Source organism: Leptidea sinapis, chromosome 34, assembly GCF_905404315.1.
Source record: "Leptidea sinapis chromosome 34, ilLepSina1.1, whole genome shotgun sequence".
In the NCBI taxonomy this organism is placed as follows: Eukaryota; Metazoa; Arthropoda; class Insecta; order Lepidoptera; family Pieridae; genus Leptidea; species Leptidea sinapis.
Window position 1 is genome coordinate 8,188,669 of NC_066298.1, and position 16,357 is coordinate 8,205,025.

At 32.8% G+C, this 16,357-nt stretch overlaps 1 protein-coding gene across 2 annotated transcripts; it reads left to right on the forward strand.

Moving 5' to 3' along the window:
* Nucleotides 1-1,657: 1,657 nt before the first annotated feature.
* On the forward strand, nt 1,658-15,726 carry LOC126975096 (uncharacterized). 2 transcript variants are annotated; one of them, XM_050822912.1, is made up of 7 exons: nt 1,658-1,878; nt 1,963-2,078; nt 2,634-2,714; nt 3,807-3,912; nt 5,065-5,156; nt 6,489-6,642; nt 8,050-15,726. In XM_050822912.1, the coding sequence occupies exons 1-7, from the start codon at nt 1,851-1,853 to the stop codon at nt 8,202-8,204; spliced, it is 732 nt and encodes a 243-aa protein (XP_050678869.1). In that variant the 5' UTR covers nt 1,658-1,850; the 3' UTR covers nt 8,205-15,726. The 2 variants fall into 2 exon arrangements, with proteins under 2 accessions (XP_050678869.1, XP_050678870.1); XM_050822913.1 differs by having other exon boundaries at nt 1,966-2,078.
* Nucleotides 15,727-16,357: the final 631 nt, after the last annotated feature.

Sequence of the window (16,357 nt, forward strand, 5' to 3'; positions counted from 1 at the left end):
CAAAAGTTATAGTTAGAAAATATTAAATCATTGTTAAAGCAAATGCACATGTTTTTTCCATTTGCACGACAACAACATAAATTCAGCAATCGAGAGTGTGCCTCAATGTTGTGAAATTTAAGAGTGGAGTTTGAAAATTAAAATGAGTTCATTGCATTATTTCTAATTACACACGGACCTTTGCCCTATAATCCATACAATCAATATTAAAATAACAAAATGTGATACTATGCTTTGTCCTTTCACATCAAAAGGTGTCGTCAGGTTTATGACGTGAATTTTGTATGAAGATAGCTGATAGAGGGCTCCCGATTCAAGAGCTACGTTTATTTAACGCAACAGCTTGTTTCATTATTTCTTATGTTCATCCTTTTTTTAAATCGTTATTCTCTCGATATTATAGTGGTAAGCACTACCTTACTTGAATAAAAAACGGCTACGTATGGAATTGAAATCAATTGCCACACGTCGTCTCTTTCTATCGCGCTACTAGGTGAATTTGATGAAAGAGTACTACTAAGAAAATTTTCAATTGAAATGCGCGCACTCCAGGCTTTATATTATTGCTCCGAGAGCAGCCTAGCGAAACTCTCTAAGAAAAAAGTGTTTAACTCGAATGTATGAAACGAGGAGTCATTGAAAGATTGACAGATGACGGCTTTAATCTTGCCAAAAACGGACATAGCTGAAATCTTCCCTCCAATACTCAAAAATTTTCTCTCATGACTTGCGCACCATCCTGAAACCCAAGTTGCATGAGAGTTGGTCCAGCATTTGGCAAGTTTCCAAAAACTCTAAAGGCAAATTTTATGGAGATCTACAACCCGTAATTCCTCAGAAACCTTGGTTCTCGAAATTTAAAATTCCCAACAAGTCAGTGATTTCAACTATTTGTCGTTTACGTTTTAATCATGCTTGTACCCCAGTATTTTTGGCTAAAATAAGAATTAGGGACAATTCCTTGTGTGAATGTGGTCTAGATGAGGGAAACGTGGATCATTTATTCTTCAATTGCCCCTCCTGAATTCCCCGCCCAACTTCCTTTAAATGTCTCCTCTCCCTAGTTTTCACTCCTTTTGTATATATTTTGTGTAAATATATTAAAGTAAATAAGATTAAGTTGTAAATAACACTAAGTACTTATATCAAATAATTTAAGTAATTATATTTGTGTTTGTCCCTTATAGTCCTAACAGCATGCATATTTGTTTCAGGTATAAGAAAATAAAACTTGTTTCTATCTTAAGCACCGATCACTACGATTAAAATTAGTAAAAGAATACTCTAAGCTTGGTGGTCTACCTTAACGTGACATTGGCAAACTTGTGGTATACCTTCCACAGGAGCCATAGTAGGAAGAATAGAATAGAATAGCTGAAATCCACTAAGTTCTGTTCTAACACTGCTCGCTTTCAAACTTAGCTGGATTACACTTTGTCGCCAATCGCCATACTGTTATTACTACTATTTCAAACATAAGTCATACGACTGCACGTTTCATACTAAACTAAATTTAAATTTTTACAAACTTAGTACTTACATCCTCTTTGCGTTAGAGTCTAGTGTTTTGACTTCTGTCATTCTGCCAAAGTACCTTGTGATATTGTCATCTATGAATACCTATCTATATGAAAATGTTTATCAGGTATCACTCAATTATTAATTTCTTTTTACAATTATAATTTATATCAGTTAACGCAATTTTGGCAGATCTATTTCATTATAACTACACATATAAAACAGTTTAACTAAATAGGAAAAGTCATATTGTTTTTAAATTTTAACAATGGGACTGTGTTAGGAGTTTACATTAGAAAACTGCTCAAACAAAATATTTATTGTTGTTAAAAATGCAAGATAGTAACGATACGCTGTCGGGTAAGGAATATTTCTCTGTTCTTTGAAAATATACTAAAATAGTGTAAGTGAGCCTGGAACTTAAATTTTTACTTCTTTCTCTAGTAGGTCCGCATTCAAGTGGATCACCAGCTGTTCTGTTGACACCTGGAAGAACTAGAAACATCGCTCAAGACATGGAAGCTTTACGTCTTTCCCGGCAGGATAATCCTTATTTACAAGTGTGTTGTCGTTTTTTGGTTATCTGTATTTGCTAACTTTAAATGGGGACTGTTGGTTAAGGAATATATAATGGCATATCTTTTAAAACTATATATAAATCACTAAAATTATACTTATATATTTTTTTTATGGAATAGGAGGACAAACGAGCGTATGGGTCACCTGGTGTTAAGTGATCACCGCCACCCATATTCTCTTGCAACAATAGAGGAATCACAAGAGCATTGCTGGCCTTCAAAGTAGGTGTACACGCTTTTTTTAAAGTACCCATGTCGTATCGTCCCGGAAACACCGCACAAGGAAGCTCATTCCACGGCTTAGTAGTACGAGGAAGTAAGCTCCTTGAAAACCGCTCTGTGGAGGACCGCCATACATCCAGATGGTGGGGATGATATCCTAATTTGTGGCGTGTCGTGCGAAGGTGGAATTTGGCGGCAGGTATAAGGTTAAAATTAAATTTGTTATTAATTTAAAAATAGTGCATGTAGCACTCATATTATACTCTTGTGCATATCCACAACGGAATAATAATGAATCAATATTTTCAATTACAGCAAGTTATGGCTAGCAGAGAAAGTTTGATTGAAAGCCAAAGAGAAGAATGTGAATCTGACGACACAATATTAATGTCACAGGTGCTATTTTAATTATATTTATTTTATATAAAAAAAAGTGTTGTTGTCATAATATGTAGAATAGAGATGATGAAGATCAACCAATAAATTTAACATTATTGAATAAAAATATCATATCAACTTCAACCATTTTAACCTATCAACCAATAAATGTAAGTAATAAATGAAAAATCATATTCAATAAATAAAATTAACAATTACCAAAATTTGAATTTATTCTGAGGAGTGTAGAGGTTTCCTCACAGTGTTCATGGGGTTAAAAAACATACATATGATTTTAAAAAACACTAGTATATGGTGGGTAATGAACCAGCACCTCCCCGATAAGAGGTAATTACAACTCACTCTGAAACACTTACTATAAATGAACAAAATATTAATGCATTTATACAAAGTGTATAAAATAATACTATATTTTTTATTATATATTAAATTTATAAAAATAATATTCTATTTAAAGCCAGGTGTGCTATAATTAGAGAGTGATGTGGGGCTTAAAGAAATGTAGTGATAGTAATTGTAAAAGGAATTTTGTGGTGATTTGTTCATGTAATAAATATGGATAAAACTATCTACTTTCATATATAATATATATAAATTCATTCGAGTTCGAGGGAAGTCACATTCATAAAATGTGATATGTCTTGTTCAACTCTCAGGTTGTGGCTTCATCTACAGGATCTACTTTATTTATTTATTTATTTATTTATACTTTAATAAAACGGCGTAAGCCAATTACAATATTAAAGTAAGAATTAATTACAATCTAGACATATTACACAAATAATAGTTAATAATTACAAAGTTTACTGTAAATAACTAACAATTAATTAACATCCAAATACCGTTCATCCATTCCTCTCACAAAAACGCAAGCACTCTGTTAAAATCGTCTGCCATCCATCCGCAAATAAATCACAAGCAGGGTTGGCTTCGAGAAGAGCGTTGAGAGCAGAGTTATAGTTGATAACCTGCTCAGTGCCAATATAAGTCTTTTGTATTAATGTGTAATATTAATAAAAAAATTTCTTTCTATCTCTCTGAGGTTTGCTCTTAATTGTGTGAGAATTACTAATAACATTATTTTTTTAGGAATTTGGCAGCACAGCCCTGGACTATGATGATGATCCATTGACATTGAAGGAAGTGCACGAGCATATGATTAGATCACCTCCACCAACAAACTGTTGGCCTCATGGTAATAGCAACATAAATACTTAATTTTTTCTATTGATTAAAATTTTAATATGTCTTAAGTAGAACAGACCTGATGGACAGAGTGCACTTGTATGAGTTACATAGTACAGGAGACTCCACGGTAATTGATTTTAGTATCTGATTGACAAATAATCTCCTAAAAATTTTGCAAAATATTACTATTTGAAGAAAGCAATATCTATTAAAGTCCACTTCTGATATTTCATTCCACTCTTTCATAAAATATTGTACAAGTATTGGCCAAATAGGCCCAATAATCAGTCTGAGCCTTCCTCCTATATCATATCCACAGGAAGACAACTGCTGGACAAACGCCCAAAAGATTTTTGTTTAATGAAAATAAGGGACGAGACAAGCTGATGGTAATTGACACGCCTGTATATTCTAGTGTTTTTGTTTAAGAACCATCAATATGATTTTTTTAAATAATAAGCGGAATAGAATTATGGCTTACCTGATTGAAAGTGGAAACCAGCCTCCAATAGGCGTCTAAAAGAAGTTCAGATATTTGCTGTTGTCTGTGTTTTATACTTAAATAGTTTTATTTGTAATTGTATTTTATTTACAAATTACTACTACACGGCCACATTATCTCTGGACTTTGCTGGAATGTGAAGCCCCTCTCCCATTCCCCTTTCAACCCTTCGTGGTCGTCTTGTTCTGTCAGTACGGTTTGCAGTTTCATTAACGTTAGGTTACATGTTCACTGCTTTATTTTTGAAGTTTTGTTACATTTTGACTTTTGTTAAGGATTCTGCAGTTTCTGTTAATCTGTGTCGCTATAAAGCGGCACTATTTACATATTAAATATAACTATTATTAGTACTTCCAGAAAAATAAATTCCTTTTTTACTTAACCCAGATTCTATCATTGATTTTTCATCATTATAATAATAATTAGCATCACAAATTAAATTGTTGTGTATTAATTAATAATAATAGAAATGCTAGTAATGCTAAACAAAGCAAAGATGTGACGTCATCGATGTTCAGAGATAATGTAACCGGGTTACTTATATTTACTTTTTTTATGTGATGGTGCCTCAGTTATATGCATTAACATTCACATTCACTTTTAACATAATTCCTTTTTAACAAATGGATATTGTTCATGCTTGCCGCTTGGATGAAGATTCACTTTCGTTCCGCGCGTCGAGTGCATTCGACTTTGCAGCTGATAGTCCGGTCTCTTATAGTGCTTATTCCGTCAATTACCAGGAAAAGGTTACTAATATTATAATATCTGTGTATGTTAGTTTGTGTTATGTGTATTTGGGATATATGTTGGTATTTGTGTCAGTTTAATTTAGCACATTATTAAAGCCTATATGCACAAATAGAAATTTCTACTTTTAAGCTTATTACATGGTTTTCCTGCTTTTGTGTTTTTTTTTTTATAATATTCTAATTTTTAGAACTAATTCTGCGTATAGCATTGTATAAGACAGTTTGTTTCCATATTATAAATACACTTGAATGCAATTTATTTGATCTTTATGCACTTTAGAACACTATTACTATCTATAAAAATTATCCATTGACTTTTAATTTTTTTAATTTTTCGAGAAGAAGTAAGTTTAGTAGGCGTATATGCGTATTTTTGTAAGATTTTTATGAAAGAGGAGGACAAAAGGCACTCTTATTACACCAGAAGGATCACAGGAGCGCTTTCGAACTTATATTGCATCAAATAAATAATTAAATATTCATAGTTCACATCAAAAAATATTCAAAGTTTTGAGTCAAAAAGTAACTCGATATTTTAAAATAGATAAGTGAACAGCTGATGCGTTCTCATTCTCTATTTCTCTTTCTCGCCACACATGCATAGGCCGACAGTACGTCGTAGTACCAACCTCACGCAAAATGGGTTGGCACAATCTAACAGCCATCTCTCTCTGCCACCGTGCGCGCTCATTGGTCAAATCAAATAGCGCGCGATTCTCCTGTTTCCTGTAACACATTTCCGTCCATTTTCACGAAACAACTGCCGCAAAAAATATCCAAAAGAAGACACTAATTTTAGGAATTAAAAAAAACAAGAGATGTTCATAATGGAATTTTGTTGTTACATAATATTTTTTTTAATTTAATATTTCATTCGCTCGGATCAATGGCGTTGTTTTTCATTTATATACAAGGGCGTGCATAACATTTAGGCAATTAGGCAGTGCCTACATCGTTACGAACCTAAATAAATATTGTGTTAAAGTTAATGTAGTTTAATTTGGTTCCGTTATTTTATAACCAAACTTCTATTGAACCCCCACTCATGAATTTTCCTAGATACCTACGGTAAGTAATCTCCAGGCTCAACTACGACTAGTTAGATCTACAGTGCCTTGCCAGAAAACCAATGCACGCCCCTGTTCATTTAATTTTAATAGCACTTATAAAAATTAATTTCTTGCTTATAATAATATTCACAAACACACTTATGATTCTTCTGGTGTAACTAAAGAGTGTGATCACTGACAGGTTACACACGCAAGTTTGTCCTCTTATCATGTTTGTCATTACATATTTAAATAATAATATGTTGTGATAATAATTTAGTCACAGGAGCTACTGGGTAGCAAATCGCCGAGACGTGGCCACCGTTATGAGGAGTCTAAGTGTAACAACAACATGAATAGAGCTAGAGCCTCGAGATCAGTGTCGCCTAGAGCACACGACATCACCATGTGCGGACGGCCTTTATCATTGCCAGGTAATTATTGTGTCTTGTTATAATATCAGGAACGTGTTTTGTATGTGGCTCACATTTTAGCGCTCCAAGGCATACGTCCAGTTACATGATATGCAGTATTTCTGTCTTATATCCATCATCATCATCAGCCGGAAGACATCCACTGCTGCACAAAGGACGAGGAGTCCTTCGTGCAAAGATTTCCAAGACGCTCGCTCCTGTGCTGCCCTCATCCAACGTATTCAGGCGATCTTGACCAGATCGTCGGTCCATCTTGTGGGGGGCCTACCAACACTGCGTCTTCTGGTACGTGGTCGCCTTATGAGGACTTGACTGCCCCAAAAGCCATCTGTCAATCGAACTATGTGCCCTGCCCATTGCCACTTCAATTTCGCAATCATTTACTTATCTCTATAATCAGCACAAATTATTTGGCTGGCAATGTGCTGTACTCTGAATGGCTTGATCGTTTTCACCCTATCCCTGCCGCCGAATTCCATCAACGCACCACATGCCACAAACTATTACTATCCCAATCACTTGAATTTGTAGTATTCCTCTTCAATGAATCAACTGCCTGGCGCGGTGTTTGCTTTACGGTACGATATAGACACCTCTAAAGACACATACCTAAAAGGCCCGCACCGCTCTTGTGATTCCTCTAGTTTTGCAAGAGTATGGGCGGTACTGATTACTTACACTCAGATGGTCCCTGTCACGGTCACTTTTTGAATTTATATTATATCACAAAGCAGCAGTATTTAATATTATATTACTATTTGGGATCTAAACATTACAGTTCGGTAATTAGTACCTTTTTATACCACTATGGTATCTATGCTTATATAAATAACTAGTTGACCCGACAGACGTTGTTCTGTATATAATAAATAAAATAATGTTTTTATATGAATTTGTCAATAATATATCATAACATCAAAAATTACTTCGTAAGATATGCACCCTGCTGTCGTAATGAAATTGTTTCACAGCAGAACTGTCAAACCGTGCGTCAATAAATTCTCTCATAGAAATTATGTATGGACACATCAAAGGAAAAACAAATTTATTGTTTTTATTTAATTTAGCAGCATTTTCCTATTTATTCACCTTTTAAACCTTCTCTTGACTTCCACAAATAATTCAAGACCAAAATTAGCCAAATCGGTCCAGCCGTTCTCGAGTTTTAGATTATTACTTATAATGTCCGTTTCAGTTGAGTATTTATTCGGTGCTGTAAGAACGAACTAAACAGCAAAGTAACAAATTAAAGTACGCAAATCATGAATTCAATGTGACCGACGATTAAGGGTCCATGAAAGTTTTTTAACTGAAAAACTAAAGATTTCAAAGATCGTTGGATAATAGGATCTATATTTCCAGTTAATTCTTGTTGGGAGGCAAATTAATATTATTCAAAACTTTCAGGTGAGAGTCACCTTCGTAGCGCTTTGAACAAGAAACAAACGAACCAACAAACGGAAAAATTCTCACTGCTGCAACACCCAAAACCACTTCGTAGGGCCCACATACACAGACGCTCTGAAGACAGTATACAGTTAGTACAAGACTTTACGAAGTAAGTGCTACGTCTACGAATGTCATGGTATCGTTGTAACAGACCATTTGAGGCTGATTGGATATTAAGCCTATGACACGTCGGCAATGCTTTAAATTGATGTCATTTATCGTTCATCGGGTACGTCACTAGTGTTGGATCGACATTTATTATTGGTCGGATTAAAAAAGATATGAGTTGGTTGTATTGACACGAAATACTTCGCAACAAGAACGAATGGAATTTATCAAACCTATTAATTTGGTAGAATCCGCCGAAGTCAATATTTTTTCAATTATATGAGTGTCGATCTGACATAATGTGAATTAATTGTAGGTTTGTTGATAAAGGGTATCTGCTAGGAGATATAGTATAAAAAGAAGGATGGTGTGGTATTGCGATAATTTTTCTTTAAGTGAGGCTTGTTTTAAAACTACCCTAAAAATAACTATTAGTTTCAGTTTTCGAATTTGAGTTCAGAACTCGTTTACCTACAAACTAGTTCCTTTTACGCTATAAAATGTATGATCTAATTATATTTAATTATTGTTAGCAAATATTTTGGCTAAAGTTAATTGCCATTTTTTTAATAGTTACCATTAGTTATATTGAGCATAATAACTAAGTTATTTTAAATTTTTCCTATGTTCTCGCGTAGTTTTTACACTATTTATTTTATGGATATGTTACGGAATGGCTCATTTCTTATTTTGATCTAACAACCCAGTAGACTTAAATTCTGTCAAACAAATGAGGTGAGCGGTCACGCGATACTGAATGCTCATTGGTCTAGTATTATAACAACATATCGTAACCAATTGCTATTGGCTACTGTGGATTTTTATAAGATCTGTGTTCCTAATGTTGTATCTGATAGCGTTTGCTCTTGAATTATAATGTAGATGATTAATAATACAATCGCGATCACATCACCCTGCGCTCGGTCACGCTGCGATATGATGGATAGTCTCATGTGCCTTTAATTATTAAAAATTAGTAAAAATATGGGTATGCGTTGCTATGATTTAAACTAAAACTTGTCGCTGCCATAACGGATTTACGATAACAATATAAGATTACATATATTAGGCGGATACTTGTTGAAAGTATTGAGTGTACCTATAAAAACTATTTTAAGTGCCGTTGCTGGTACAACAATTTATTGCATATTGGGTCAACGAAATTTCGTTACCCAAAGGTTCAATTGTAATATATTTAGTCTGCCTGTCTGTCAATTGTTATATTGATATGTCAAGCAAAAACCTGCGCATATAGGATATTGTGTCAGACTAACCTGACCAGAGTGGCCTAACGACAAAGATTGCAATTAAAAATTGTAAGTTAAAACTTAAAATTGATCATTTTGGTAAAAGTGGTACAAGTTATTTAATGAATTATTATTATAATTAATATGAAATTATATATATAGCTTTGCACGAAACTAGTTACGCCACCCTGGTTGTCATGGCCTGATATTATGTTTTATAAAGAATAATGCAGAAAGTATTTTTTTTATAAAAGTTTTAAATGTAAATTTATTAAAAAATCATTAAGTTATCTACTTTAGTCCCGAGGTGCCCGCGAAAGAATTTCTAAATACCAGATAAAATTAATATTCAAAAGCATTTTTTTTGGCATAATATGATAAAAAATAATATTGTATTTAATAACAGTCGACGTTCAATCTTTAACGGAGTACTTATTCAAATTATCATAAGAAATTGAGCTGCTTGAAACACAGCTTATATTTATTTGCTGATTTTAATTTATTCTGCGAAATGGCACGCATCTAAGTAATGTCAATAATGATGAATAATTAATCAATTTGTTATGATGCTTCAAACAAGTGCTAGGAATAGTGTAAATTCATTCGAAATAGTACGTAATTCGTATGTAGGGAAATTTCCTACATTTCGAATAGTAAATTTTACAATCAAAGCATTTTCTTGTGAAAGTAGACTAAAATAATAAAATATCACCGTAGCGCAATGGATTGATGATGATTTAGAAGAACAACTAATGCTCGAAAAACTTATAACTGTTCGGCGTGGTGTAAAATGTTTTTAACAGCTGGCTTTCAAACCGCGAACCAATGAAAGGCAAAGGCAAAAAGGCTTTCGTTAAAACTTTTGAATAGTTTTCCGTTTTTATGTTTGAGTGTACTTCCAGTTTTCCAATATAGCTATACCTTACCAAATTTTATGGACAATACGACCACAGATCCTGTTTAAGGTGGATCCTAGAGTCGAACATGCCAAGGGTTATGAGCGAAGCGTCATAGGACAGTTGAAAAACTGTAAGTTAACAGCGCTAGATGAATTTATTTTAGAGACGCAGAGTCCATATATTTGGATTTTCCATTGATGAGAAAAAACGACCTGAATATCTAGATTTGTGACAGTGTTAATATTAAATAGTATATGAACTCAATCGCATAATGATGCCAATTCTCTATTAGTAGAAATCTAGTTAATATAGTAATCTATTGACAATTACGTGTCTTAGTAACGCACACATTACTTAGTGATTATGCTATAGGATAAGTAGGAGGCTTTGAGGTTATGTTATAAATAATACAGATGTTAAGAACATGTTTACAGTTTCCAGTTAATTCTAATGTTAATTAATGAAAAACCGGAATAAAATAGATATTTTTTTGACATTGTACAGAAACTATTTGTCGTTCTTTGGAATAGACCAACAACAAATAAGTCTAAGCTACGCGCAAATAACGCGGGGCGCTACAATAGCGACATTAACGGCCGTTTTCAATAACCTATCTATCTTTAGTTTAACTTACTAGTAAGTACCTCTAGATGTAGACATATCTCTCCTTTTACGCTTACTTACATTTCAACAGCCTATCGACATAAAGCATTGGACATAACTATGTATAGATAAGATCTTGTCATGAAAAGGTGATAGCAATGTATCCGTAACTAGAGATACGTTATTGAAAACTGCTGTAAATGAACACACGGGAACATCACCGTAATAAAAAAAGGAGGTATTTTTTTTACTTTCAAACAAAGTAATTATACATTTAGAAAACAAAATTTTAATCACCCTTACGTGGGTGCTATTCACCTACTTATTTTAGTAACGTAATATCAACTTGAATATTTTTCTGACATTATTATAAAATATACTCAGTAATATTATCGAACTACCTTACCTACTCTTGCCATGTATTAAAAAGTGACACTTTATCATGCCTAACCCACGGACTAGTAAAAAAAGAAGGACTCCGCGCCGTGATATTAGCAAGTGGGGCACCTTTAAGCTAGTGTGAGAAGTAAGTCACGAGGGATACCAGTATCACAATTATTTCTCCCACAATTTTAGTCATATATGACGACAATTACTTTGTAACTCCGATTGTTATCAAAATTTAATATATTATTCCTAAAATAAAAATAAATGAAATGTATAAATAGATAAATTACACAGTAAAAATGTACTAATGTATGTACAATTTTTTATTTTTATTTTTAAAAATTAAAAACTTAGTACCTACAAATAATTCATCCAGGAACTGTAGTTCGTTTGTTTGCCACTGACGGTATAAAATAAGTAGATTTTTAGAAAAATCAACTATGTGCGTTATAGTTATTTATTTGCAAAGTACACATCTAATTTAAGGGTCTTTAATTTTGTTCTTGGTACAGCGTCATTTAGGAAAGACAAAATAACATTTTAAACTTTTAAGTTTCTTTATACTGATATTTCTTAATCTTAAAACAAAAAGAAATCTCTACATCTTGAAACAGATAATGATTTATCTAATTAGAACATCATTAAATGGATTACCCACTTTTTCGGGTAAAGTCCCTAATTATTTACCGGCCACACTGGCTGTCATTATCACGCGGAGCGCGAAAATAAAATTATAACTACTGGCCTACCTGTGAAACGTAATTCCATGATACTTTTTTATGTTCCGTAGTATTCTTTTTACACGCTTTCACAACGCACGACGGCAATTTGAAAATATTTTGTTGAGACGCAAACTGATCTGTCACAGACGATGACAATTCTCATAATGGCCGCCTATCGGCCTGCAGTAGTGCGAGTGTGTGCGTGGGGCTATGTATTTACACGTTAATCGGCTTGTTTTGTTGCTACACTGTTATGTAAGGTGACACGGAGTCCTTATTTTTACTAGTCCGTGGCCTAACCTTATATTTTTGTTAAGTTTAATGACGTATTCCATAGTGTTGCTTATATGATAGATGATAAGGGTTAAAATATTGTATTTTCTTGTAAATTATATTGGCTATCAAAATTATAGGCATTTAAAATATAGATAATATAAAAATCTATTAATATTAAAATTCCTGTTGTAGCTATTATTGGTAAATATTAAGTAGATATTAAACTTTAGCAGACTGTGTTGCACACAGAACCAAGGGTTTTTATCATTTAAAGAGGCTTTTTTTTTCCAATTTTCGAAAAAAGTTAAAATGAAACTGGCATTCGTTGCGAAAGAAATAATTCATTAAAATACGATTTGTGATTAAGTATGTGATTTTTATGTGTAACTAAGTTTAATATTGTAAATATTGCTTCACGAAAAATAAACTAAAGCAATAGATACGAGCAAAAATAAGTAAAGGAAAATACAAGCTTAATCAACAGATTGTTTCAATTATTTTTGATTTGGGTTGTATTTAATTGCAACAAATTTTAAAGTTCTATAAATTATACTTCTTTAGGCGTGTTACGAAAAAATAATAGAGTGAAATTTTAAGATGCGTACGCATCACTGTAACACAGGTTGAAGTTGGTTCCTTAAATTTTCTGATGTTTGCGTCATCCGTTTTGTTTTGTTTCTTAGTCCATTATTAGGACAGGCAAAGGGTTCAAGCCCATACAGCCGTATTCATTATTAAATAATTAATTGTCAAAGCCATCTTTGCAAAATGTTTACAAAATTGTTGTTTCTAAAAACTTAAAATAGCACGACGAATAAATCATTTCAATGATTTTTGCTTCGTTAGGCTGAAAAAGTATAATTTCTTGCGTGCATACTTAAGTACACACACACTTTTTTTCAAATATCAATGCGTTACCAACATTAGACATAACAAAACGTAAATAATATAATAATAAATACATTCGTTAAGTGTTGTATAATCTGTATCATTCTGTTTCCTTACGTGAGGTAAAATTCTTTTTAGTCTGTGGATTAACATTAAACAAACAGTCAACGTAAAATATTTAGCACTTCTTTCATGCTGGTAATATTTACCACATTTATATACTTAACAAGTGTATCACTATTACCTGATTGTATAATATTATTTGTTGGTCTGCATGTAATCGTATTTACCTTTAGCTTACGCTCAATTTTTGCTCACATCAGCTGGTGAGAAAAGATGATTTATCACTAGAACTTTATTTACTAACTAAATAGTGTGATAGCGACCAAATAAGCTAAACTTATCAAACTTGTCCCGACTTGTCTTATACCATATAATGTTAAAAAAAAAATTACTGAAGAAATGGTCGTTTTATAAGCTCGTAGGCTTTAAACATGTACACAATGTCTTATATAAAGACCTTATTAATTGTTACCAATGTAGATATGTTTTACCCCTGTTATGTTAAATCCTTCTATATATTATAATTATTGTTATATTAGGCATATGTGGTTGTTTATAATATATGTTTATTTGTTTCATTGAATGGCCTTTTAAGTTGAAATCGGAAAAAGATATTTAAAGCTTTGCTAATATAATTAGTTTGATTGTAAATATTATTAAAATCTTGACATAATAAAGCTATACTTTGTGATTTATGACTCTTTTTAGCAGCCCTATGATAAGTGTGTTTAGTATGAGAAAAAGTGACGAGACGAGCAATAAATAAAATACGTTAAACTGAAGGTAAGTGATACGAAATTGTGAATGATACGATTAACGTTCTTGAAAAACCCAAAATTCTTGGTCGCTCATCATGCAGCTGACAGTGACGGGGTGGCTCCTTTGCACCGGATGCCGGCTAGATTATGGGTAGGATATAGGCGCCTATTTTTACCGTGAAGCAGTAATGTGTTAACATTACTGTGTTTCGGGCTGAAGGGCGCCGTAGCTAGTGAAATTACCAGTGACATTAATTAATTGTAGAGACGCTCAGAATTTTTTGGGTTTTTCAAGAATTCTGTGCGGCACTGCATTGTAATGGGCCTGGCGCATCAATTACTATCAGCTGAACGTCCTGCTCGTCTCGTCCCTTATTTTCACAAACAAGGGAGCCGCTCAGAATTCAGAGCGGCTCTTCACTTTGAGATATTTAATGTTAAGTGTCATTATCTCGGTAATTGCTATGGCGCCCTTCAAATCGAAATAATAATGCTTTTATTCATAGAATGTTAACTTTTTCTGCCGTTTCTTCCAGTGTTGTGCTTTAAAGCAGTACAGCCGAGTAAGTAGATGTTGCTTCAAATTTTAGTCTTCTACGTAACATTACTAGGGTTGCCAAAAAGAATTGTTACATAACCTCAAAAATTTTGGAAACATTGTAACCTGCCTAATTTAACTGAAATCACAAATGATACAATTGATATTCGTTTTATGTAATAATTCTCTATTGTAATTTATTTCATTAAGACAAGTGTTACACACTAAAAAAACACTTTTAAAAGAATTAAAACGTGTGTAATTATAACTTGTCCGAGGCAACAAATGGCGCTAAACTGTCAAGTGTCAACTGCAGTCACCCTGAAAACATGCTCTGAAAACGTCGGCTTAGCTAAAATAATAATAAAAATGTAACTTTTGCTCAAAAACTCATGTATAAACACAGTTACAATTACAAGCGGTTTAATCTTAATAGCAATACCATATCAGCTATTATTTTTTAGTGGTCCTTAAAAACATAACATTAATTATGTAGTATTTTTATAAAACTTAAACATACGGCAACTTCTTTACCAATTAGAAATATGATATGTAAAAAAATAAAGTTAGCTTTGTCAATTATTTTAAAAATCTATGTAGGCACGCAAAACAAATTTGTTTGATTTTCATAACACTTACTTAAAGTACAGACGATTTAGTTTATATTAAGTATTATGAACTTATTGTATTATTTTACTGTCAAATAATATGTAATTTTGTTATCTTTTACCACCGACACATATAGAGTAGTTGTGCAGTAAAAAAAAATATGGTAACCGAGAGGATAACTTCAGGGCGAGCTGAAGTATGATAAATTACAGTTCTGTTAATTTTTTTATTTATTGGCAGCGTTACTGTTATTATATAAACAACAATATAAGACCATACATTACTCATTTTGATTGGTAATACCTACATAATAAAATCCATATGTTTTATTATGTAGGGTATGTCTACTACATATACACATTAACGTCATATAATTTTTAATTACCGTTCATTGCTTTAAATATCATGGTACTTAGTACCTATCTAAAAGTTAAATATATCAAAATTGAAGTATGATTTATTACAAGGTATGCTATATTACTTTTTAATCGCTGGTCGATGAATTAATGTATTAATCAAAATAAAATATAATTATTGTGTTTGTATTTTATTGATCCTTTTTTATATATTTAGGGCTAAACATGGGAGTGAGTAGTGAGTGTTTAGGGCCAAATGTATGTAGGTATATAATTCACTGTTTAGAAAAACCCTGTATGATTATTTACACGGATATGAAGTAGAATGCGGAGACACCACTAAAAATAAATCAAACCCCCATAGATTAAATGCAAGTAAAAGAACATTTCATATTAAATGGTTTCAAAAATCTTAAGATCCCCTGACTGATTTATTTTACCAGTAAACTAAGGTCATCGCCCTGAACTCGATCTAATGGCGTAGAGCTAGCGTCAGCTGAGCGGCGGCTCAAAAGAATAAGGCGGAGCATCTAGCCACGCACCGCATACCGCTGTCCTTTGACATTATTGCTTTACACACTCAGTTACGCGCACTCTTTTTCCTATATATTACGAGGGCTGCACTAAAAGTATCGGGAATGGAATATTTCCACTGTTCCTGTCATATTAAAATCTTTTTAATTGAAAACTCCTTGGTTTTAAAAATCGAATACCATTTATTTATTTAAAAAAAGATTCTCGGTCTTGTCACAAGGTTTTTTCAAACTTGTTTAGTCGTTGAGAAAATGGAATTGACTTGAGAAAATTCTAGA

Bases quoted from the DNA above. Each gene is read 5' to 3' on its own strand.
- LOC126975096 (XM_050822912.1), top strand. From the start codon at position 1,851: ATGCAAGATAGTAACGATACGCTGTCGG. The intron at 2,079-2,633 runs GTGTGTTGTCGT...TTTCAATTACAG, and splicing joins AGGATAATCCTTATTTACAA to CAAGTTATGGCTAGCAGAGA. The intron at 6,643-8,049 runs GTAATTATTGTG...CAAAACTTTCAG, and splicing joins ACGGCCTTTATCATTGCCAG to GTGAGAGTCACCTTCGTAGC.